Consider the following 27,001-nt stretch of genomic DNA (forward strand, 5'->3'; position numbering starts at 1 on the left):
TGCCTTAGGTGGACTGTAAAGAACTCTCCATCAAGCTGGTCTGAAAACATGAGACTTTCTCATCTGTAACCAGCAGTCTTTGGGGGACATCTCCTTAAACATTTCCTTGAACACTGAGTGATGGCTTTCAAAGCCACAAGGCAGCACAAGCACTTTGCTAGCTGTCCTTGTCATTCCCTTTGTGCTCTTCCACTGCATGAGTCGCAAATTCAAGCAGACAGCTGAGTTGACATGACAGTACTGCGAATCTGCCTGCAGTCCATTTTGAGAAACCATCTCAAGATGCTTTGGTTGAGACGGCTGAGGAGGCTGTTCTATCTGGTCTGGCTTGATACAGTTTGCAGAAATAAAAGCTCTTTTGGTACTGTGGTGTCTGGAATAGGGCTCTGGTGCTTGATGACACTGTGATGCTCTGTAATAAAGCGGAAGGCTTGCGCTGGCAGTGATCTTTAGCATCTCCTCCTTCCCAGCCTGCTCTTCCCTGCTTTCCATCTGGCTCAGATTGTAGGAAGCATCAAAGGCAAACTGGGAAAAAAAACTGCAACAGCAGCAGCTGGTCCAGGTCAAGCCTTTCACTTCTGGGACAACGTGTGGCACTGTGGGAAGCAGTGCATGGACCCAGATGCTATCTCTGAGTGCGCAAACTGCTCCCAACATTGTCAGCACCATGCATGAACTGAGAAACTGGCATCAGCATGAGCAAGTGTAGGGGAGGCATCACGTAACATATCTGGTGTCAAATAGGTGCTCTGACCTCCCACGGCAGCATTCCACACCCAGCACTGGCAAGAGCAGTGCATGTGCTACTGGGGGGGAGTTCAGTTTCCCAGTAACACCAGACTGCAGTTGGGGTGCTGGGAATGGGCAGCAGCCCATCAGAGGGAATGCTACCTGAGGGGAGATGCCCAGATTGGGTTTAATAGTCAAATAATTATGCATTCAGTGGGAATAATCTGGGAAGGTCCTCACTTGTGGGAATGCCCAAATAAGGCAAGGATGCTATTTGGCGTTATGTGATTATAACTCAGTCTTGACACTCTGTGTATTTTGGAAATCTAATTAGTTATAAGTAGCCTTTAGCATTATACTACATATTTTATATTATAATTGCATTTATATACTGCTTTCCTTTTGTGCAATATTGAGAACATGGAGTTCTCAAACAATAATCCATCCAGGCACTAACCAGGCCTAGTCTCAGCAAGGTGCATCATGATGTGCCTTCAGGACTGATCAATTTTGCTTACCTTGAGCTCTGTGTGCCTAAAGGGTGGGTGAATTGTTGCTTATAGGTTCAGGATGGCCACTTGAGTGGGAGGGAGAACACACATTGACAACATTGCTTAATGACGGGGTTTGTGGAACATATCCCAGTAGTTAAGCAACACCTACCTGTACACAATTTCCTAGGTCATAAGGAGAAGGAAGTGGAGATTCCTTTGGCAAGATTTGGCAGGAGACTTGGGGAGACCTGATCCTCTCCCTTTTCAAAATGATCCACTGATATGGGGACTGTGATGTCAGACCACACTGCAAGCTCAAAGCTAATAAACCGTGAAAAGAATGCAGTCTGGTGCGGGGGGGGAGGGGGAAGGTTGTCTCACCAGGTGAGTCGTATTCTCTGCAGACATACTGTTCCTTGCATGAAGAAGGTGTCATCTAAGGGCAGGGCACATTTTGCAGCCCTCCTTTATTAAAAGGAGTTTGCGGGTCTTTCTCAGCATTCCAATATTGTATGTCAGCTGAAACTTCCCGATGTCAGCCAGAGCAATTAGTGCTAATGGTACTCATTATATATTCATTATATAACATAATTTATTCTAAAAAACGTGACCCATGAGAGCAGGTGATTAAAATAGAAACTGTTAATTTAAGAGGATGGGCTTTTAGGAGACCGGTCCTTCAGAAAGAGAATCTGTGGCATCCAATTATTCTGTCCATCGGTCTGAGTTCCAGGAGGAATGGAGATTTCCTCGGCAAAGAGTCACCATGGAGGCTAGTCAGTGGCCCAACATGGGTGACTTTTACAATGTCTCCTTTTCTCTGATATGACTGTCATTTGTTTACATAGGTTGATGCAGAACCTGAATGAGGCCCTTGCCAAGTTGTTTGATCTAGTGCAGTGTTTCTCAACTAGCGGTATGGGTTCCATCAGTGGTACTTGAGGTGGTGTCTGGTGGTACTCGTGGGGCCCCTGTCCAGCAGCGAGACCAGGAATGCGACCCAACAAGCAGTGGTAGGAGACTCGGGAGCATGCTTTTCCACACTTGAAAAAGATCTCCTGTCCACTCTGAGCCACTTACTGATTTTTGTCATGTCGCATCTGGCCTCCCAACCCAGAAGTAACTGGCAGTGATGTCATTGTGGTACTTCAGATAGGTGAACCATGTGAAGTGGTATGGCAGAGGACAAACCTTGAGAAACACTGGTCTAGTGTTTTGTTTTACATCCTCCTGATATTTTCAGCCCTGATTTGTTGTCATTAAAAAAAAAAAATTGTTGTACTCGTGGGGCCCCTGTCCAGCAGCGAGACCAGGAATGCGACCCAACAAGCAGTGGTAGGAGACTCGGGAGCATGCTTTTCCACACTTGAAAAAGATCTCCTGTCTACTCTGAGCCACTTACTGATTTTTGTCATGTCGCATCTGGCCTCCCAACCCAGAAGTAACTGGCAGTGATGTCATTGTGGTACTTCAGATAGGTGAACCATGTGAAGTGGTATGGCAGAGGACAAACCTTGAGAAACACTGGTCTAGTGTTTTGTTTTACATCCTCCTGATATTTTCAGCCCTGATTTGTTGTCATTAAAAAAAAAAAATTGTAGTGCCAGCCTCTTCAGTGTGGACCATCAAAGTGCTATTGAGGGTTTGAAGTGCTCTTGTGCCCTGACTAAAAACCTACCTACATACAGCTTCTGCCCTGTTATTGCTTCCTGCTTAGAGGACCTACTAGGGGATTCGTGATGAATTGCCCCTCCTTTAATTGCTTCTTAATTAGTCAGCTTCTGTTCGCCTTGTGTGTATGACAGAGGGGGGGATTAATTACTGGTTCCTTTTCATTATTTGTTTCTTTTATTTCCATTATAGCAAAACTGCAAGCATGGAAGGGTATTACTGGATAATATAGGGCCTTATTAATTGCCACATGGAAACACCATTTTAATTCAACTTCCAGAAGGTTACAGAAAAAGCCGTTCCTCTGCAGAGAAGTTTAGGGTATAAACAACCACAGCCAGGCTGTTTTGAAATTACTGTTAAGCTGTTATCTTCTTTCATTTACGGTTTTCAGTGGGGTTTTGCAGCTCTTCCAGTAACCTTCTAGAGCACTGCTTCCTAAAATTTTTAGCACTGGGACCCACTTTTTAAAATGACACTCTATCGGGGCCCATCTAGGTTTACAAGACATAAAAAAATCTGGAAAGAAATAATATTTTTACATATTTACATGTAATAATAACCAGAAAAAATTATCTCCCTATATTTACACAAACCTGAAAACTGCAGGAGCTCTTTGCAGGGCAAATCTGATTTTTGAACAACCTCAGGGCTTGAGGCAATTAGTTATCTCAGTATTTCTCAGATTGTGTGTTGGAACCCACTAGGTGGATCGTGAGCCAATTTCAGGTGGGGTCCCCATTCATGTCAATATTTTATGTTTAATAAATTAGACTTGATGCTACCATGGGATGTGACTGCATTTGGGGAAATGTTACAGACCTGTACTTTTAACAAGCTACTATGTATATTCTTTTAACAATGATAGTAAATGGGACTGACTCCTGGGTAAGTGTGGCTAGGATTGCAGCCTTTGGGATTGCAAAATTTTTTCCTGCTTGATGATGTCACTTCCGTTCATGACATCACTTCTGGTGGGTCCTGACAGATTCTTATTCTAAAAAGTGGATCCTGATGCTAAATGTGTGAGAACCACTGAGTTATCAGATTCTCCCATCAGCTGTGTTTTCATTGGAGGCTCTGCTTAGCTGCTGTGGGATCCACCAAAAATCAGGTCGTGACCCACCAGTGCGTTCTGACCTACAGTTTGGGAACCACTATTCTAAAGGGTTTTTTCCCCTATGTTTTGATACATATCAGAGTTTATTTGAAATTACAAAAAAAGAAAATTGAACTGGCAGATACATGGCTATGGCAAAGTGATCTCTCTCTCTCTCTCTCTCTCTCTCTCTCTCTCTCTCTCTCTCTCTCTCTCTCTCTCTCTCTCTCATATTACAGTGAAAGCTTTTTTAACCAATATCCAGCAGTGTAACTGGGAGGGGTGTTGTGCAGTAAGTCCGCAGGTGCCACAGCACACTATGTTAGTGGCCTTTCCCTCTCATCATCAGAGCCATTTTGGGCAGTGACAGCAACCTGCAGTTTCTTGGAACAGCTCTGACTGCAAGTGGGAGGGGCCACTGACATGGTGTGTTGTAGCGCCTGCAATACTTGCTGAGGAACCTCCCCCTGGCTACACCACTGGATGTCAGTTAACAAAGCTTTCACTGTAATTAGTGTGCATGTGTGTGTGTGTGAGAGAGAGAGAATTATCATTTTGCCATAGCCTTATCTGCCAGTTCAATTTTCTTTTTGTTGCAGCACCTGCAGTACTTACCACAACACCACCACCCCCCGGCAACACCACTGCCAACATCCATGGGGAGGAGGGATTGCCACTTAATCAAACATATCATTGAACGAAGCTCTTCTCCAAGCCCATGCCTGAGTCACACCACTGCACCTGGGACCTGCAGCTCCACCACCATGCTGAAACACTCAGGTGACTGCTTTGCAACAAGCAAAAAGCAACTGGGTTCATGTCAACCCTCAGCTTGCCACGCCAGAAAGCATGAGCTGCTTCTGGGATCCAGATGTTGCTGTTCTCATTTCTAGCACTTGAAGTCTTCATCTTCTTGGTGTGCTGTTTGTGTGTCCTATTTTGTTGTCGTCCAACCTGCTGTTGGAGGTCAGTTTGTTTCATCAGGTGTTTGGCCTGAGATTAGCTGATGGAAACTGCTCTGGTTATGGCATTAATTGCTGCCATTGTCTTTTATCTTATGGAGCATGTGTTTTAATAATGGGGTATTGTATTCTTTCAACTCTTTGTAAGCTACTTTGAAGTCTGTTAAGTAGAAAAGCAGGATATAAATTATAATATAATTGAATGTTACATCAAATAATAATTATTATTAACAGCATTTATATACCGCTTTTCAGCAAAAAGTTCACAAAGCAGTTTACAGAGAAAATCAAATAACTAACGGCTCCCTGTTCCCAACGAGCTCACAATCTAAGATGTGAAAGAGCACCAGAAGAAAAGCCATTAGAAAAGACTCTGCTGGAATGAGGAGGGCTAGTTACTCTCCCCCTGCTAAATAAAAGAGCAGCCTCTTGAAAAAGTGCCTCTGAACAGGGGCTGTGTTTTCACATGCTGGCTAAATGCCTAATCTCTCTCTCTCTCTCTCTCTCTCTCTCTCTCTCTCTCTCTCTCTCTCTCAATTCTTCCCACTCTCCCTCACTTTGCTTCAGAAGGAGATGGCCGGAAACTCAAAGGCGCGATCCAGCGGAGTACTGAAACTGGCTTGGCTGTCGAAATGCCAAGCCGAACTATCCGACAAGCCAGCCATGAATCCATTGAGGATAGTATGAACAGCTATGGCTCCGAAGGAAAGTAAGTTTTAAGAGGCCAACTGGGTAGAAGCTGCTGTGATTCTGCTTTGAACCAGTGCATTTCTTTACGCCATGCTTTCTAAACATTCTCCCTTCAGGGTACTTGCCTACCAGGATACGCGTGCTCATTACAAAGGATTCTGGGGCATGTTCTAGGGCAGGGGTCAGGAAACTTTTTTCTATTGGAAGGCCACATTTTATTTATTTTTAATATCTAATTTGTTATTATTTTCCTTAATTAGAAAAGGCATATATTTTTATTTAACATCATATAATTCTTTCCCTAAAAAGCTCTCAGTGTGTGACATTGGTGGGTGCCAGTTCACCAATTACTGAGTATCCATTGCCAGGAAAGAATAAATAAAAGTTACCAAAAGGTACCCTGAGTTTGGCATCACATCATGAAATAAAAGGCGGATTTTGTGAACAAATACACAAAAGGCCGCAGCTGGGACCCCAAAAGGCCGCAGGTTCCTCATCCCTGTCCTAGAGCATGCATGTGTTCCACCTGAGGCCCTAGCCAAGCCTACTGGGCCTTTCCATAACTCCACTTGAACTCGAGTGTGACAGAATATCCAACACGCTCTGGAATTTGCATACTGAAGAGAAAGAGGGTAGCAGTGGGCAAGCTTTCTTTTAGGGAAAGCCACTCTTGTCTGCCTCTACAGATATTTTTCACTAAAGAACCCCTGATAAGCTTATGAGGATTACAAGCATTCCTCAAAACACAGGTTGAACACCACTACCTGACACAACAGCCTGACACAACAGGCCTTACAGATGAGTTATGTGTAAAATATATCTGTTTTTATAAACCAAGCAGGGAAACTGGCGTGGGTTTTTGAAAGCTAAGTTGCTTGTTTGTTTTCTGTCAGGATCAGGGCTGAGTTGAATTTAATTTTTTAAAATACTGGTTTTGCTCCTCCTGGTCCCACTTCTCTTTGTTTGCCCCTGGTTGGCCACTTGCTTGAATCTGGAGAAGACTGTTGATGCTGTTAATGAGTGTTTGATACTTATCTTCTCCCCAACCGCTTTCCACACTCTGTGAAGATATGAAGGTGCCGTGTACTAAGTCAGCTGTTTAGTCTAACTCGGTATTATCTGTACTGATGAAAATCAATTCTTCAGCATTGCAGATAGTAGTGTTGTTTTTTACCAGCCCTACGTGGATATGTGGATGGAACTTGGAATCCTCTGCAATGCAGGGGCTCCACCATTGTGTTATAGCCCTTCCTTATGGAGTTGTTGCCTATTTTTTTTTTCTGGCAGGCCTCCTATCCTGGCAGTTTAATAACTGGGAGGCGGGTGGGAGCCACAGGGTATCACAGTGAGAGGTCCACGCTGTGGAGGAAGAGTGCTCCCTTGTGGAATGGGGTGGTTGCAGGGGTAGAAAACCCCTGAGGGAAGACCAAGCCCGTAATGATGCCTCAGAGCTGAGGTGCAAAGGGGGTTGCTGCACCCTGTCTCCTTCTTTCTACCCAAGGAATTCAAGGCACCTCCCAGGGAGGTTGTGGCAAGTGACCCCGTCACCCCCGCAGCTCCTTTCACCAAGACTGTCTCATCACAGGCAGGCAGGCTCTTTCGTAGACCCCCGCAGCTGGCCTTCCCCTCCCCTTCCTCTCTCCTCCCTGCTCCCCCTGCATGCTCATTTGAGTTAGCTGAGGCAAGCCCCAGCGTCTGCTCAACATGTCTTCAAGGCTTGCAAGCCTCCCAGCTGCAGGCCTCACCATGAGTTCTTTCCAGCCCCCTCATCTGCAAGTTTGAGTTCTTTCCAGCCCCCCCCCCCATCTGTAAATCTGCAGAAGGATGATAACTGACTGGTAGAAATGCATAATGTTTGGAAACATTTCACCTATGAAATTCTGCTTGGCATGCAGACTTCAGATCAAAGGTTTATGCTTTTTTTATTATTCCCATTATTGTAAAGATAAAATAATTTATTGAACAATATCACACATTCTGTATCCATGGGAAAAATGATTAGTTTCATGTTACGTGAGTTATGATCTGTCAGTTTTTTCCTCATTCTTCATGCTTCAGTCATCATTTTTCTAAGTCTGTCTTGAGGAAATAGATGATGGGTGAGACAATGACAATCTTAAAACAACCTTGAACTTAAAACAAAAAAACTTTCATTATGGCTTCTTGCAGTCATAATCCTGCTGCTGCTGAACTTTGGTCCCCAGACCAAAGTTTATTTACTATAAAGCTTTCCTGATCAAGAGAGTACAAAAATGATAGAAATCCCCAGAACAACTTGATGAAATTGGAGTCACTCATATAGTACTGAAAGAGATATTACACTGAAATTGCTTGACACCTCTGATCTGCCTTTGCCACATGGTTGGATGAAATACATATACTGTAAATTCTCTTTAGTGGTACCATTGTGTTAAGCCACAGATCCTGTAACTAACGTGTCTTTCAGAACTTCACAATATAACATTAATGGACCGATCCTAACCGGTCTTTGAAGTAAACACATGTTTGACGTGTACATGCCTTTATAATGTTGCAAACAGTGCGACACCAGTGGCCATTTCAGGGTTGCCTCCACAAATTGAGGTGGCAGCCTCAACAGGCTGCCGTAGAGGGCAACCTAAGCAGAGGTCGGTAAGGTGTCATGGTGGTTGATGGGTGGGAGGAACAGGGGAGTTTCTGGGTGGGGAGGGGATGGAGGTGGAATGGGGGACAGAGGGGTAATTCCCAGGGGAAGTGACTTGCACCCCATTCCCTCTTATCAAACCTGTGCCAGCAAAATGACTGGCACAGATGCTAGGAGATCCATACAAGCATTGATCACTTGCCCAGGGTAAGGGAACAAAATTTTCCTTAACATGAGGAGAGCTCTGTGACTGCCTTCCTCATCAGGGTGCAGTATGCTCCATTGGCACAGCTGCATTGGCGGGGGGTAGGAGTATTTAGAAAGGATTGGGCTGTTGGCCAAGTTGTTGTCAAGTTGGATAAACTATTGGGGCTTATCCAGTGGAATTATTTTTGTTAAATCCTTAGTCTTGACTGTGGACAGGGCTGACCCATCATGAGGCCTACTGAGGTGGTTGCCTATAACCAGGGCCTACGAAAGGAATTTTATCAGGGGGTACAAAGTTTATTCTGGGCCCCTTCCCAAAGGGGGAGGTGTGCAATGGGGGCAGCAGAACGGGGGGCAAAACAGGATAGGATAGGCTATGGGATAGGCTCAGGATAGGCTCCCTGAGGCCTCACCAGCACTAGATGGGCCCTAGCCTTTGGCCTGAGCCAGCAGGGTTCTTCTGATGCTTTTATAATCAGTTTTCAAATGCGCCATCATGGAGTAAGATCTTGGGGCCCAATCCTACCCAAAATTCCAGCACTGATGCAGCCATGTCTATGGGGCATGGACTGCATCCTGCAGTGGGGCAGGGCAGTTATGGAGTTATTGACAGCCACAATAGTCTTTGAAGCTCAGGTCTACTAGCCTTCTTGATGCAGTTCAAGTCAGCAAGTTCAAGTCAGATCCTAGGAACTTTCTGGGCCCCCTCCTTTGGCTCCTGGGCCCCCTTTCTGACCCTGGGCCCAGGTACAAATTACCCCCTTTACCCCCCTCTCCTAGGCCCTGCCTATAACTGCAGTTTGGAAGAGTGTCCACCTCCATCTGCCCACTTTCCTCCCCTGCTCTTCCTCCTATTCCTGAATTGAAAAAGGGAGAGAGGACAGAGTGGAAGAGGATGTCTGAAGGAGAGGAGAGTGGTGGGCTAGAAGAGCAGGAACGGAAAGAGCACTGGCTGACAAATCACCAAATGAGGGAAAGTAGCGTTTTGCACACCATTTCTGGCACAGCAAGTCTTGGGTTGGCTGTGGCTGGAGAATGTCATTTCCTGTGGACCAAACTACACATGTAGTTAAACCTGTTTTTAGAAGACCTGTTTAATGTGGCAGTGGTCTTTTTATCTTTAAACTTTAATTATGGTGGTGTGGTCCAACCCAGGACCATAGCAAAGGTGTGAGAGTTTGTGTGTGTGTGTGTGTGTGTGTGTGTGAGAACACTTTCGCCCTGTGCTATTGTCATGCCAAAAATCTCCCCCAATGCAGCAATTTTCCACCAAGCAACCTTTTGCTGCCAGCTGCCAGTTTGGAGGACAATTTCCCACTTTTGGGCAGGGGTGATTTTCAGCATGAAACAGGATGGGGGGAAGTGTTTAAAGAAACACCTCGCTGTTCATTGCATTTCACGCTACATTTTATTATAGATTGCAATAGTTATTAACAAAAAGGACCTTGTCTTCATTAGCCCATCTTCTAAAAACGGATTTGACATCATGTCTGTCTGAAATTTCTACTTGAATGCATCATTGTCATGCACGACAACTTCTCATCTTTCCTTCCAAGCCCACCTCTCCTTGAACTCTGCGCATTGACAAAGGCACCATCTACCCTGCTAAGCAAGCTCAAATATTCCAAATAAATAAATTTTTATTTAAAGGTACCATGCGAACAGAAGAGCTCCTTCATTCACATGGTGCCCTTCTGTAAATAAAGCCAGAAGTCCTGTGCTTCCAAGTTTGCAAAAACCATGCAAGGATCACAGTAAGGAAGCAGGTGATCAATTTCCTGCTCAGGCAAGTGGGAAGTGGATCAATGTGGCTCACATCCACAGTAGGCGGGAGGGAGGCAGCAACACTGGCAGCGGATTCGGGATGAAGGGCACCCTGAATCCATAGTCCCTCCTCCCCCTTGCCATCTGCCACTGACACAGGCTACATCAGGTTGCCTCGTGGCTAGGCTGGCAGTGGCTCCAGACAGCAAGCAGTGCTATTTTGAAGTGGTAACATAGTTTATGTTGTCCGCATCAACCTGCCTCCGGGGAAATAATTCCGTGATACAGTCACAGTTCTGTAACTCTGATCCCTTCCTGCATTTCAAAATTCTGAGGATTCAGAACTGAATTTTGTCCTCTCGGCATTGCGAAAAGAGGAACTGTTTTCCATGCCAACAGGGATTCTCTCGTTTTTAGGCCTATGTAGTTCAGCCACTTGGGAACAATGTACAGATATCTTGGATCATTGGTACAGTGTCGATGCAAGTCTAGCTGCTTTCATGTTCAGGCTCTGATTAGAGCGAGAGGGCAACAGCAGAATTCCAAGGGAAATAGAGCACCTTGCTGATCAGCTGTACCATTTCAGCATTCTGTGTTTGTTAAAGTTAATCTCATGCAACTGTACTCTTAGGAAAAAAATGCTTCAATGCACTCTGGTCTGTCATTGCCGCAGGGGCCGATATGAAACCTTCTCAACAATCAAGTTATTGGGGAGGTGGGATTAGTCTAAGTATTCACCGTAGTAATAGGATCCTGCTATTTGAAATCTTAGAATTCTAAAAAGAATTTAGAGACGTTTCCTTAATAGAAAACTATTCTAAGGAAAGGATCATTTGTGAGCATGCCCTAAGGTCATCGTCGTCATCATCAATAATACTAATAATACTAATAATACCACATTGCAACAAAAAGTGCACAAAGCTGTTTCCATAGCAATAGGAATGAAGAAATGATCCCATTGCAAAGAAGCTCAAATCTAAATAGAAGGATATAAGAAATACCAGCAACAGCCACTGGTGATGTGGAATGCTAAGTAAGCTGTGTTTAATGCCAGCCTTCATTCCTCTTGTGAATACTTATGGATTCCCCAAACATTACATGCACCCCTTTTATGGTTCAGTCCTATCAAAGGCCTACAGCAGAGGATCTTGCAATCTTCTGCCATAGGTCCCTTTGCAGTAGTATGAAAGCATGTGTGACAGAGCTGCCAGCATAAATGTGCATGTGCCAGATTCACCTGGATGTTCTATTGGCCCAGTTAAGGTGTTAGAGAGGGCGGTTCATGGGGGTTCAGGGAGGGGAGGGGGAAGAGTAGGCAGCAGGGAGAAGGCTAGAGGAGGTGGATCTTGGTGGCAAAAGTGCACACCAGATCCTATCCCCCATTTGCCAACCTGCGCCACCCCCTTCCTTGGATTTACACCAGCTACAAATGGCTTTGGTTCATGGAGACCTATAGGTGGCCAGAAAGCTTACCAAGGGGTAAGTAGAAAAGTTTACTATCAAGGGTTATTGGTAAAAAGAAAAAAATTGGGGCCTTCATAGTATGCAGAACATTCTCTTTTGGTTTGTGGTAGCATGATGGAAAATAGATTGGGCTGTTAATAGATTGGGCTGAGTAAGTGGTGAATGCTTGATTTTAACTGTGATATATATATATATATATATATATATATATATATATATATATATATATATATGGAATCGATGTTCTTTTTCTTGCTCATCTCTAAATGCTCGTGTTCATTTTTCACATATTGCTTCCAGGTTTTCCATGCAACCCATGAGATCTTTGCCTTTAAAAAAAAAAGCCTTTTCCAATCCTTTTTAGCAATTATTCCCCTTCCATCACCAATTTGGTGGCGGAATTTTTAATGGTAGTCTCTATGGCAAAGGTCAGAAACTAATACCCAGTAAAGTTGTATATATCTGCCATGTTATATTTATTATTGTCTGTGGACTTCTAATATGCCAATAAAGGTTTACCTAAGTAAGTAAATAAAAAAAAGTAGTGTGAGTTGGTTGCTAACCATGCAGATAGATCTGAGGTGTCATGTCATGGAGATTAGAGGTGAACAGATAGACTCACAGAGATGGGAGACATAAGCCTTGTTCAGCTGTTCATCCTGAACTCATGGAAGAGGGGGCACAGGAGTATCCCAGCTAGCCATGCCCACACCAGTGTATTCCCTGGCTGCACACATTAATTGTTCTTCTGATCACAGTTGTCTGCAGTGGCAAGACAAGACAGAAGTTCACATGATTGGGAGCTCCAACCAGTCCTCATTGTGAGCACAGATAGAAAAACAGTTCATGATCAGAAATGAGTGAGGCCCTGGAACATGCTTCAGGGTAGAGCATCCCTGGTCATTGTTTGGCTCCAGTTAATACCTTATCCTTGCAAATAATTGTGTTCACTGGATTTATTTTTAATCCCTAACAGAAAAAAGAAGTACCAGTTCAGTAGTTCAGTCTTGCAGTTTCTAGCAACTACTTTTTGTATGTTCTTTGCATTAATACCAGATTCACCTGATCTTGAGGCTGAGCTCTGACATAGGAAAGTGCTTCTGACTGAAATTTCAGAGTCGGAAGCATTAATTGTTTTGGGCATCTTCCATTCCAGTGGAGAATTTCAAGCTTAGCTGTCTCCAAATATGTCCTGAGTGTATTGCGCAATATGCAAGATGCGGCAGGTTAATGAAGGTTTACATAATTCCCCCCACCGGCAACTGGTTTTCCTGGAAATGCTGAATTACAGTAAACGTTCCCAGGAGAAAATAATGGTAGGCTGTTGCAGCCATAATGTGTGCTACCTGTTTCTGGTTTTCTGTTGATTACCGCTGGGATGATGAGGTTGCAGAAAGCTAAGGTGACTTTCTTACCTTCATATAACTCAGTGGGGAGTCACTGCAGGGGATACAGGAAAGGCACTGTGATTTGACGCAAGGAAGACAGAAACATGTCCTGCAAGGACACACTGCCAATTTGCTCTGCCTTCCCTTTCCAGTTTGATTTCAGCTCTTAAAACAAAATGTTCTGTTGCTGCTTCTCAGAGGCTGGCAGCAGGGCGTGATTGGGAGGCATAGTTCTCCGTACTATCCAAAATATAGCATGGGAGGCTGCAGAGGTACCTTTATCTGAGTTTGACGCATGCCCACCCGTGAAGCTTGAATATCTTCATAAACATTAACTGCCCATGCAAACTGCAGATCTTGTTGCCGCTTTAATCACCAGTGTCTCTGTACAGAAGGAGGGGGAATGAGACCTGTTTACAAAACCAAGAAATAATATGTGGGCACTGGACATGGTCCCTCCGTCCAGGATTCTTTCTGTTTTGTCAGCATTCATTTGGAAATGTGATGCTGGAGGCAAACTGAGCAGAAAATTGTCTAGGTTTTTAATCCTATTGAACAGGCACAGAGGATGTGAAAAGACACTGCATAGACGGTGGTTCAGTTCAGGTGGCTGTCCTAGAGGAGGTACAACGCTGGGCTCGTCACCTGCCTTCCAAGGTCTGTCTGAGCTGGTTGCGAAGCGTATGATGAAATGTCTCCGTGTGCCTGATATGATTGAGGATATTGCGGAGAGCCAGGCTGCTTGGAAAGAGGGGATGCTGGAAGTACATTTAGCTGTCCATATTAGATCACGTCAGAAACAGTAAGGGCTAATCCACTTTAAGGAGCAGAAATGATGAAGAAAAAGCCCATTAATCCAATTGGGAAAGATTATTTGCTCCATTTATTCTGTTAGGCGATCGGTCAGGCAACACGGTGCCAACATAGTTGGGAAAAAATGTTGGCTTTCGAGCAACTCTGATGCTGTAATGAACACGTTTTAATGTATACGGGGGCAGGTTGTTGGCAGTTTGCTCCGCAGAGGTCCCACGCTCCCATCTCCATTAGTGCTTTATTTACAAACAGCATTCTCTAGCTAAAGTTCTCAGCCCACAGGAAGAAGAAAGATCCCTTGCAAATCTCTTCCTTCACTCATATTTTATTCGCTCCTAACTCTCTAGGCAAGGGCAGATCAAATATGCAGATGCTCACAACAGATTCCAAAAATGGTGTCAATGCTGGTCCTGGTCTGCTCCCAAGTATGCCTATCACAGCCCAATCCTATTTCCTGCCACACTATAGCTTGTAGCCCTGCCAACGGAGCGTGCTCTGCATGCTGTGATGGGAGGGGGGGGGAGTTTGACCAGAAGGCCAACTATTTTGGTAGGTCTTCTGGCAGCCTATGGGTCTCCTCAGACCCATGTGAGTTATGACTTGGTGTAAGTCCAAGGAAAGGAAAGGATGGGGCAGGTTGGAAAATGAGGGGGGATAGAATCCAGCATTAGCTTTTGCCACCAAGATCCACTCCCCACCCCCTGCCCCCTTACCCTGAAACTCCCCTGAACTTCCCACAAACCACCCCCTCTGCACCCTGAGCAGAAGGGCTGGGTGAGACTAGGGCACATATGGGACCATCAGCAGCTCTGTTGTGTGCAGCAGTGGTGCAGCTTTCATGCCATTAAAATGGAGTCCACATCAGCAAATCACAAGAGTCACTGCCATCGGCCCTTGATAGGATTGAGCCATCAGTCATCTTTGTTCAGTACTCCCACTGACAGTGACATTTTGAACCTGTCTGTGGTATAAGCTGCAATCTTTGCTTTCTGTATTCTCCTTCCATTCAGTCTGATAATTGTGGCTAGTGACTATTTGATGTTCCAGACCCTCTTCCGTATGGTCTGGTTTAGGGCCATATGTTCAAGGCCAGCAGCGTTATTCTGGTCTCAGGTGCATTAACTCATCAGTGTGATCAATTGATGATCAACTTCCATACCACTTCTGCATGCAGCACCCACTCCATATTTACTATACTTTTATGTAAAATGCTAACTTCGCCCCCCGTCTCAAAAATCCCTGTTTCAGACATATAGTTCAGTGTTTCACAATAAATTGTTCTGTGAAATCCTCTTATTCCTACTCATGAGGGGAACCCCATATATCTTCCCACATCACTCCTAGTGTCTAGTCTAGTGGGCTGACCTTATACAAGGCAGCTGCTCATCTTTAGATATATGTATATTTGACACTTTGACAGAGGGCCACTAGGGTTTCTGCACTGCTTCCATCTATGTGCAGTGTATATTTGCCCCCTGTAGTCATTCTACACCCTTGACTTCATCCCAAATTTCTTCCTTATTCCTCACTGCCCATCCCATAGCAGACTTCTCATCCACCAGATAAGAGTTGCATATGATAGTTAACACACAAGTACTAAATATCCATCGAACCGTGCCTGTGTGGGGGGATGTCCACTAATACTGCCTTGTACTGAATCAGGTCATTATCCCATCTAGCTCAGTACTTCTTTGATTGATGGTGGCTGTCCAGGTACCCAGCTCTGCTACCTGAGAACTGTTTTACTGGAGATAACAGGAATTGAATCTGAGATCTTACTACCCCAGAGCTATGTCCTGTCCTCATCCCGTGACCAGTGTGTCCAGTGTGAACCTAGGCAGGTTGCTGAGAGTGAGGTCAGTAGGGAGCACTCCTGCTCTCCGTTAGCCACGTATGTTGTGAGTGGGTGTGGAGCAATAGTTCTTGGGGGTTGGCAAGGTGGACAAGACAAGACTGCAAAATCTTTAGGCTCTGAAAGACGAAAGCATTGACTTGGCACTTGGTAGCAGCACTTGGCATGCAGGATCTCAGAAGCAGTTCAAAAATAGATTTGAAAAGAGGTCACAAACTCCACATGGACAAGAAAAGAAATAAATGATACGTTTTGCCTAAACTTAGCTGCGTAAAGATGCTCTTCGCATACTGATGCGTCACAGTTGGCAGGTTGGAGAGGAGCAGCTCCCACTTGGGAGTTTCTTCAAAGCATTCCTTGCTGAGAGCAGCTTCCAATCATTAGGCTGCTAGAACCACAGTTTGCTTTCCAAAAACAGGATTTTTAAAAGCAGGTCAAGAATATGGGTTCCGTTGTTGGGGGTGGGAAAAGGGAGGCTAAGCCTGGCAAGCAAAGTGAAAGGGGTGGGCAGTTCCTTTGTGTGTGACCTACATGCTGGTAAGAAGGACAGAATAACAAGGTATGCTATGTGCTGGATTTGTGTTTAAATACCGGCGGTAGAAAAAAAAAACCTGAGTGACCAAGATTGGATTAGACACTAAGATGCAAAGATGACAGTGCCACTGGGACTGGTCCAAGACATGAACAGACATGAACCCCGCCACCCCTTCTGGCACTCTTCTTCTGCTCCCTGGTTTCAAAAAGGAAGAGGGAACAGAATGGAAGAGAGCAGAATGATAGGCTAGCACAAATCCAGGGGGCAGGATCAGGAGTGAAGGATGCAAATGGGCAGGTGGTGGTGGGTGTCCCTGCCAAAGCACCAGTGGCAGTCCTGGGGGAGTCAGGGGGCCTGTGGGGCAACACTGTCACACTGCCACTGCCACCTTGGCTCGCCCTCTGGAGCCCTTCTGTGGGCCCCACACTGCCTCCACTAGTGATCCAAAATCCTTGTGGGGCCTCCAGAGGGCTGTTAAACAGTACTTCCAGTTTGTAGAAAACCAGAAGTACTGTTTAACGGCTCTCCAGAGACCTCAAGGGCTTTTAAAGCGCCAGTGAATGTCGTGCAAGGCTATGTGATGGAGGTAAGTCTCTTCTCCAGGGAGGTGGCCTGTTGTGGTCCTGTGCTCCACATGCGCCAGGTTCACAAGTGCAAAGCACCACCCAAAACACCCAGCTCAGTGGGTCTCATGGATGAACTAGTCTTGCAGAAGCTGTATGTATCACCCTTGAAGGCTGAAATATGGGGAACAACATTTGGTACACATGTGCAGGACACCATTCTACGTTCCAAATTCAGCTAGCCGATCAACCCCTACCCTCTTGGTCAAGAGACTCAGGCAGAAATACACCAAGATGCAAGATCTACCTTTAGCATTGAGAAATCAGAGTGAAACTTGATATATATGTTCTCATTTTTGTGTGTAATGTTGGAATACTAGCTGATTCTTCAGACCAGTAGGAAGAAATATGCAAAACTGCACTGTAGTGTGAAATCACAAGTGATGCCTCCAAACTTAGTGCTCTATGTATTACTTGTATTTGTCTCTCCCCTTTCTTCCATCCTACAGTTCAAAACAGTCTAGATAGGCTTCCAGACCACAGAAGCCTATTTCCCATATAGACCAGACCAGACCAGACCAGACCAGACCAGACCAGACCAGACCAGTAAGGTTGCTGCGTTGTACCATAACCTGAGACTAATTTTATCAGTTAGGCACTGCTGTATGAAGAACATTCTGTGGCTATGGATTAGAACATTTCATTTGTTCCATTGTCCCAATGCAAGTGGTAGCAGGGCTTATTTGAGCCAAGACTCAAGACTGTAATGTGTTTGACCTATTGGTGGACTCTCCTCAGTTTGCATGTGCTCCAGGCAAGTGTCTGTTCTGGTCCTCTTCTCCATAATGGTGGAATATTTTTCTATTCTACCCTTCTCCAGAAGGTGGCCAATCCTATCCCAGGACCAATGGGAGAGTAAAATGGTTGGCAACCTTCAGTCTCAAAAGACTATGGTATAAGCCTACAGCACCCGGTATGCCCAGTTGGTCTCCCATCCAAGTACTAACCAGGCCTGACCCTGCTTAGCTTCCAAGATCAGATGAGATCAGGCATGGTAAAGCTGCAGAGGAGAGAGGGTCAAGTGTTTGAGTCGTAAATATTATAAATCCTTAGACCAGCAATTTTCAACCAGTGTGCTGTGGCACATTGGTGTGCCATGAATGGTTCACAGGTGCGCCGCAGGAGTTTGAGAGAAGTTCTTTATTAGTAGGGCCAATGGGGGAATGTGATTCTGCAACCTGTTGTGCCTTGTCCATTGTCAAAAAACTAATGTTGTGCCTTGACAATTTTACCACCTTGCCAGTGTGCTGTGAGATGAAAAAGGTTGAAAATCGCTGCCTTAGATCTATGGGGGTCTAAGCTGATAGCATCAGTGCAACACCTTGGGGGAGATCTCATGCATAGTAGTGGGGTGCAGCTCACTCTAATATATGAAGCTCCCTAGGCTGTGGTGCCTAGACCAGCCATTCCAGGACCCCCTTGCTATCAAGTAAGTTTACAACTGATAGACTCAATAATAAACGATTTTATGTCTGTGGCCCCCTTCAAATGAGCCAGGGCTCTCAGGGGGCCAGATGGGCCTTAGGTAGTGGATGAAATTACCTAGGATGTAATATATTTAGTTTTCCCCACCTGTTCCCTGATTTTCTAAGACTCACTGCAATAATTATTTTCTTAAACATTCCACATAAATTAAGTCACATCTGAAATGAATCATATGGAAAATAAGCCCTTTAGTTAGGATTCATAGTTCTAACTTTGTAAACATTTTCATAAATTAACAGTCAATTTGTTCTTGTTTGTATCCTTTCCCCCCTTTTATGCTATTTGATTTTTCACACATTTTATTTTATCACAAATTAGCATCTCCCCTGAAATTATTTTCCTTTTAAAAATGCCTAGGTTTTGTGCTACCCTGAAGTAAATGGTATAGTTAGCTTTTCCCTATCTGAAGGGGACTGAGCTAATCGCTGATACTCAGTGTATTCCCCCTGCCTAAACCACCTTGATTTGTATCTAGCATTAAATTACAATAATAATGATAATTTCCTGATTATGTTCCTGACACAAATTTCCACCAGTGTTCTGTTCACCATCTCTCAAGACCACGCAGCTCCATGCCCCTATTGATTTCCTATGTGGACAGTGTAGTAGATGATCCTAAGCGCATGCAGAACAGATGTGATGTTTATAGTGCAGACCCCAGAGGGCCAGATTTGTTTTGTAGATGCCATAAATAGTTGTTGATACACAGTGAACATGAACAAGCAAGCTGTGAAGTCAAGGAGTAGATTTTGTTGTTCATTGTTGCACATGCCTGATCTCGTTTGATCTCAGAAGCTAAGCAGAGTCAGGCCTGGTTAGTACTTGGATGGGAGACCACCTGGGAATACCGGGTGCTGTAGGCTTATACCATAGTCTTTCGAGACTGAAGGTTGCCAACCATTCTTCATTCCTGTTTTACACGTTCTAATAGATCTGCAAGGCTGACCTTGGTGACATTAGATGCAGAGAAACGGAGCTCTTGACCTAACACCTTAGCTCTTGAAAAGCTTATATTTAAGTCTCAGTGTAAGAATGTTGCATGAAGAATTGAACACCTCAGCCCTCTTCATGCATTTAACAAATTCTTGTAAGGAGAGGTGGTAGGTTCTGCCCCTTTCTTCACACCTGCACACTGACTGCCGAGAAGAAGCTCCTATGAGTGCATCTGTACATGTGGAGGGTACTGATCCTGCAAAGACAAGAGTTCCCAACTGAGCACATTCATTGAATTTGTCAAAAGGGCTTTTGTGATCCTACTTTAGTGATCTGTTATCCAAAGGAGCACAAATTGCAGGCTTCATGGCTTGTTTTGAATGTAGGTGGCAGAGCAACTATGGACATAGGTCAGAAAGATGTAAAACTTTTTTTCTCTCTGTCCATCCCACTTCTTTCTCATAACCTGACTAAAGTTATCTGTTTACTGCAACAGTGCTGCCAGGCTCTGGCATTCCCCTGGGGGCTGGGGATAAGAATAGGCTCTCAGTTTGGCTGTACTTGTCGTAAGAGGCGACTAAACAGCCACCGGGTAGATGGGACTCGTCAGCCTGGGAAGGCAGCTCATCTGAGAGAAGGAAAACTCTGATCCCAAACCTCCACTGCCTTGTTGCTACATCCAGTTATGGAAAAAGCTTCAGGAGTTAACCTCAAGGCAAAATCCGGAGCCGGAGTCCCTGAGGCAGTTCATGGCTGAACACAGTCACATTCTGGCAACTCCTGCGACGCTGCTGGAACCAACTGTATTGGCCTCTGCCTTTCCATTGGACCACTTCAGTGACGTGGAGAGGGGGGATTTGCTGCATGGGAAGCAGTCTATCCTCCATATCTACCTTACCCAGGCGTCGCGCACTAGAGAGAACACTCTGTTCCAGAACCACTATTCAGAGCGCGATACCATGGTCTTTCGAGACTGAAGGATACCAACACTGCCAGGCTCAGTGACATCTGCTGATTTTGTTAAACCCTGATGATACAGCACGTAGGGGTCCTGGGACAGATTATTATTAATTAATAATCACCATTAAGATTCACTCAGCTATATGAAGTTTGGAGGAGGAGTCAAGTCCTATTTTGAAAGGCTGTCTCATCTCATTTTCTGAAAAGCCATTAAGATGCTGCTGCAACAGGAGCATCGTTAATTGAAATGACTAGTAGTCAAAGGTCAGAAGAGACTGGATATCCCTTTTTGACTGCAGGGAGGCAGCTTGTTGAGTTCAGCAGTGGTGTGGCCTGTGCTTACTTGTCTAAAAGGTTAGATGCTCCTTCCAGGTCTCATGGAAGTCCTGCAGCATATTGCCTGTCAATATTTTATGTGATATGGGGTGAAATAGCACTGCGGTGGCCCAGTAGCATAGCCAGGGAGGGGTGGCGGTGTGGTAACTACTGCAGGCACCACAGTGCCCCATGTAAACAGCCCTGCTAACTCGCCATCGGAGCCATTCCAGGCAGCCACGCAACGCACAGGCATTCAAGTGGGAGGGGCCACTTACATGATGCGTTGTGGTGCCTGCAGTACTTACTACACCGCCCCCCCTCTGGCTACGCTACAGCAGTGGCCCTCTGCTTTGGCATCAGAAACTTCTCTGTTGCCTCATTTATAATTTGCAGAGCCTAGGAGAAACAGTGCTTTGCAGCTTCTTATTGGGTTTAGGCCGAGTCACGCTTGCAATTTGGGCCCACACGTGCTGATGGATCCAGGGCTCATTCACATCGCTACCCCCCTGCCCCCTCCCCTTAAGGGGGCAGAGGCCCTCTAGTTAGGGCATCATGACACCCTAGTTTGAGAAGCCCTGGTTTATACAGTAGGATTGCAGCCTTAATCATGCATTTAGAATAATGTCCAGGTTGGCTCTCAAGAAATCTGTCCCATCAATGCTTAGTCTACACCAAGGGTGGGCAGACATTTTGGCAGGAGGGCCACATCATCTCTTTGACACTGTGTCGGGGGCTGGGGAACAAATTAATTTGCATTTCAAATTTGAATAAATTTACATAAACGAATACGTTAGAGACTGAACGTGTATGAATGAATGAATTCTACTGAGCTTATGTATAATTCACATGAGAACTATAATACAGGCATGTAAAACTGCATGAGAACTATGAACTGTTGGCCACACACCTCTTGCACAGTGAAAACGTACAGACCAAGTCAGAAACACATGGAGACATAAATTGCTCAGAGGCAGTGGGGAGGGGGGGTTAAAAGCAGAAAACACAGGGAGACTATAAAAGGTTTTGCTCTAACTCAGTCAACAGCTCGCATCTGGCAGTCGTGACCAGCAGCCAGAGGCCAGCACCAGCAGCCAGAGGCCAGACAGCAGCAGTCTCCGGCAAAGGCCCATTGGAGTCTGGGGGGTCCCTTTGGGTCAGATTGGAGGTCCCCAAGGGCAACTAATCGCCCACAGGCCAGGGTTCACCCACCCCTGATCTGCACACATATAGCAAAACGAGAGTTGAATGAACATGCCTATTAAAGCGTCCTTATACTAAGTCAAACTAATGGTCCATCTGGGATGATATTGTCTACACTGACTGGGGTGATATTGTCTACACTGGGGTGAGGGTAGCAGCCCTCTCAGGCAGTAGTTTCCCAGCTCTACCTGGAAATCCTAGGGAATTGAACCAGGGACCTTCTGTAGGCAAAGCAGGTGTTCTACTACTGGGCTACAGCCCCATCCCTGGCGGTGTCATGGATTCTTACTTCAAGGAAGGAGGGGTCTGCTCGGACCCACACTAGCAAATTTGCTGCTCAGATCCCTGTGGACCCATTCCATGGGATCTGGGTCCAGGAAGGGGGCTAAGATTTGGTGGTTGTTGCTGCTGCCGCCAAACCCCCCTCTTCTGGAACCCAATCCACTCTTCTCCCACCCATATTGGTGCCCCATTCCACCCTCCCCTCACCCTATCACTGCCTTGTTCCACCCTCCCAACTCCCATTCTGTCCTCTGCCCCATCCTGCATCCCCCACTGTCTTATCTGCTTCGGCAGGTCTTTGATGATCCTCTGGTACATGGGAGAAGGTTCTGGCCAGTGTGTATTTTATGACTGTGGTAAGGCAGTTAGCCCTGACAGAATACTCATTTCTCCAGCACTAAAGCCCAATAGGAGTGGGCTGGAAATGAATTTACTAAAACCTGAATGTAATGTGATTTTTTTTTAAAAAAATGCAATTCAATTTTTGGCCGTGTCATTTCATCTTACAATTTGAGGAAGTGGCATCTCCTCATTGATTTGATTTTGTCATGTTTAAAATGTGAAATAGAATAACTGTCAGCTGTCAGACTGAATTATATGCTAAATGTCATTACATGTCAACTATTAAATGCATTAAGTAGTTAAAGACCAATGTTAAGAGAGTGGTGGCTGCAGCTTGAACATTACAGTACTAGTGCCCAGACTCTGAAATGTCTTCTGTAGATCTATGTACCAGGAAATAATTTAGGCATTAGGTAAAAGTGATTATCTTTATCCAGGCCTCTTAGTTCAGGATATTGCTGTTTTATCTGTTGCCATTTTTAATGCATTAGTGTTTTAGGCTGCAATCCAATGCACATTTACGTGTGAGTAAATCTGTATTTCTGAGTAAACATGCATATGATTGCACTGGTGATGTTTATTGTTTTACTTGATTGTTGTTTCTGTGTTAAATGCTACTGTTTCTTGTGTTCTGGTCATGTGATCTGCAGCTGTAAGCTATCTCACAATTTAATTTAACTTCAGTAGTGTTTGACAGCTGCCGTACAATAGTATTCATTTATGTCCAACCTTATCAGTGAAATCAGTGCTGTTGCATGTCAACTATTAAATGTTATTGAATCTAAATTATACCATTGCAGCAGTGGTTCCCAAAATTTTTCAACAGGCAGCTCCCTTGACCTGCAAGGCCAATGGTTCTCAAACTCTGTGGTCTGGGACCCACCAGTGGATCATGACTCAATTTTTGGTGGGTTGCAAAACTGACAGGGCAGATTAGGCTATGTGCATCAAGGGTTAAACAAGCTGCTACTTGGGAAGTGCTGCTGCCCAATCACCATTACAATCATACCTGTTGGCATTTATAAATCAGGCACCAACCTCTAGGTCAGTGTTTGTCAACCTTTTTCATCTCATGGCACACTGGCAAGGCACTAAAGTGGTCAAGGCACACCATCAGTTTTTTGGCAATTGACAAGGCACACTGTGTGGTCATTGGGGGGCTCACATTCCCCAATGATCCTATTGATAAATGACCCTCTCCCAAATTCCCATGGCACACCTAGGAAGCATTTGTGGCACACCAGTGTGCCACCACACAGTAGTTGAAAATGGCTGCTCTAGGTCCTCTGAAAAGTTTGAGAACTAGGCCATTGGCCACAGCTCCCCATTAGGGGTGTATGGGGTGATAGGATTTTTGTGAGGATTCTGTGGCTCCCCTGGCTGGGTTCCATGGCTCCCTGGGAGCCACGGCTCATAGTTTGGGAACCACTGCATTACGTGTTAAAAGAAATTGCCAAAGCTAAGGCTGAACTCGGCCACAAAACAGAACACTCTTTTCTGCTGTCAGCTGAAATAACAGGACTTGTCAGTGTCCAGGATTAACTCCAGGCATTTCAACCATGGTCAATAAAAACCCTTCTGGATTAATCCTGCATTGAGACCAAAAGACTCCTTTTCCTCATATGATCTCTCTTGTTCTGAACCATCTTTCCTGTAGAAGCTGCTACACATTAATGTTAGGCGTAATTGCGCATTTCTGGCCCTGTTACACACATCCCCGCAGGGAACTCATACCAGCCTAGTAAAACGGTTCACTGCCTCTTTAAATTAGTCTCAACATTAGTTTCTTGGAAACCGCTCAGTACGCGAGGTCAAACATTCATTGATGCTTCCTCTCTCTTTCATGCCCAAAACAAACTGTCTGCCTCTGAAAATGGGTAGCTAGTAAACTTTCAATATGTTAATTTAGGAAGCGGCACCGCAGCACCTTCTGTGGCCCAGGGCGGTAACTTGTGGCATCACTCCCCTGCGCACACTGATGTGGAAGTAACTGCCGGTGAACATGATAATGTTGCCATCAGTTGCTTCCGGGTTACGAGCTGTTGAGTGGCTGCAATTTCACTTCTCCCTGAGAACAGAGAGAAGCAGGAATGCCACTGCCTTCCTCCTCCTTCCTCATGCCCTTGCATTTGATCAGGATTGAAACACTAAGGCAGTGGCACCAGGAAGGAGGGGGCGAAGGAGGAGGAGTAAGGGGGTGGCAGGGCGATCTGGCTGTCGCCCCCTTGCTCCTTCTTCCTTGCCACCCTCTTCATCTCACTGCAGCTGCCTCTTAGCGTTTCGAAGTAATCCCCAATTGGGATTGAAACACTAAGAGGCGGTGGCTGCCATCTTGGTTGGGCCTCACATGAATCCCCTCACATGACATTCCAGAGTGGAATCGGGGGCATACTGTCCCCGCCTCTGCTAGCTATGCCACTGTATTTACGGCATGTGCAGATTTTAAAAAGACAAAAGTGTGTTTTTCGTTTGGCATGACCCCAGCCTTGACACATGTATTAATTCCTCATTGTGATATTACCTTTCATCTGTGTCCTTTATGCACACATGTGTTCAAGCACTGGAGTGGGATGTGTCTCTTTTGTCCCAAAGTGGAAGGCTCTACACATTCTCAGAGGTGTGCTTTACGAAGGCACTGGTTATTAATTCATCCCTGGCCGTCTGTAAGAGAGGTGTCTTGCTATTCTCACCTTACCTTTCAGTCTTCAGCAGTTCTTTCGCCTCCTTAGGGCGGGCCTCTACCTCAGTGGTGAATTACATGCAGAAAATCCCCATTTAGCCCCCAGTGTCTGCTTGTAAAAGGATCTCAGACAGCAAAGCTGGGGAAGACCAAGCTCTGTATCAAAGACCTTGGACAGCTCCTGCCGGTCAGAGTGGATGGTATTTATTTGACATTATTTATTTATTTAAAACATTTATATACCCTTGTCCCCAAAGACAAGCTCAAAGCTGTGTCTTGAAACTTAAGGCACTATTCAGCTAGATGGACCAATGGCCTAACATGGTATTATTCAGCTTCATCTCTCCTGAATTTTTACTGAATGTGTATCCTTAATTCTGCCTCCATAATTTGTAGCTATTATCCTTGTGCATGTCTTTTGCCCACAGTGTGGCCAGTACACCTCCAAATGCCAATAAGTTCCAGAAATAACCTAATAATCAAATATTGCCTGACACAAAACACCACCAAAAGTTAGGAGTACACATGCACATGATGCTCAGTCACCTAGGATCTTGTTGCACAAAGGCGTCCTTGAGGTGGGTGCCACCTGGGTCAGTGATGCTTATCAGAAGAAGCTCCATGTCCTGGAACTTAGGGGGTAAAGTCATGTCATAATCTTGTCACCCCTGACCTTCCAGACTCTCACATTGATTTAAATGTGAAAGCCTGCCTCCCTTCAGTGACCTTTGGGCCACTTCGGGATCAGCTGTCACACGCTCTTGCTGGTGAGCAGCGAAAACGCGATCAACGGTGAGAGCATGCAACAGCTGAGCCCAAAGCAGCCCAAAGATCTCCGAAGGGCAGTGTGGTGGCACACACCCCACCAGGGAACATCATCCCACCCATTGCCCCCCCCCCTTTTGTGGGACCATTGGGGCTGCATTTTTTTCCTTAGGTGTGTATGACCTCCATTTTTGGAGAATGTGGTACCCATGAGGGTGGATGTTGTGAGTGGAGGACCTCAGCAGATCACTGTGTGATCTATTCTATAGAATCCATTATGAGTAGGATTGCAAGGAGTGTGTTAGAAATATTTTTAGGATTCACCTAATGATGGGCCTCCAAGGATTTTAAAGTTGCTTGCTGGTGACGGAGAACTGGACAAGACCCATTAGCTCCGTGAATCTACCGATACAATTTCAACACAGTGAAAATATGAAAACCTCTTTGCTTGCTTTAAAGAAGAGTAATTTCACATTTGCTGGAAGGAGCTTGAATATGTTGTTTGCATGAACGGAGATCACCAGGTGCAGTGTACAAAGGTATAGATGTCCTTTGCTAAAGTTTCAGAAGGAAGAAGTGGGGGGGGGGGAGAAGTTGGACAGATGGTGGCTGAACCAGTTGGTGCTGGCCAGAAAGTGGATTAACTGGGCCAAATTACTCATGACATCAGATGAGTCATCATCAAACTTGGAGCTTATTTTCACTTTTGAATGGTGGCTGTGCAGTCAAAACAGATGAGGACCATGGCTCAGCAGAAGGTAGTGTTTAACCCTTTATTCTGTGCCATTTTCCCACTGAAAATTCCCTCCAAAGCTGCTGTAGGCCCAACTGCAGTGAACTGCACCTTAGGAATCCTATTCTGGGGGTGATTTTCAGCAGAGTTAAACAACCCCTCAAACTGTCCTGCAGTACCAATCCACACTGAATTCAGCCCCCGCTCCCCAATGCCTGCTATTCAAAAGTGAAAAGGAAGTCCCAAATTAAATGATGATGTTTTTAACATCACACCTAGTTTGGGTTGTTAACTTTTCTGGATAAGGCTGCATCTCAAAACATCCTAGTTACCATCACATCAGTTTAGAAGCTGGACAGTGTCTGGTTAGTGGTTGATCAACACACTGG

At 45.2% G+C, this 27,001-nt stretch overlaps 1 protein-coding gene across 2 annotated transcripts in view; it reads left to right on the forward strand.

Moving 5' to 3' along the window:
- RIMS4 (regulating synaptic membrane exocytosis 4) overlaps positions 1 to 27,001 on the forward strand; it is a 97,425-nt gene that overhangs the window by 61,738 nt on the left and 8,686 nt on the right. The window contains exon 2 of one of the 2 annotated variants that reach the window (XM_066625750.1): positions 5,523 to 5,664. In XM_066625750.1, coding sequence (XP_066481847.1) covers positions 5,523 to 5,664 — 142 coding nt within the window. The remainder of the gene's footprint in view (positions 1 to 5,522; positions 5,665 to 27,001) is intronic. The other variant, XM_066625751.1, reaches the window with a different exon arrangement.

The sequence above is a fragment of the Tiliqua scincoides genome, chromosome 4 (assembly GCF_035046505.1).
Source record: "Tiliqua scincoides isolate rTilSci1 chromosome 4, rTilSci1.hap2, whole genome shotgun sequence".
Classification (NCBI taxonomy): domain Eukaryota; kingdom Metazoa; phylum Chordata; class Lepidosauria; order Squamata; family Scincidae; genus Tiliqua; species Tiliqua scincoides.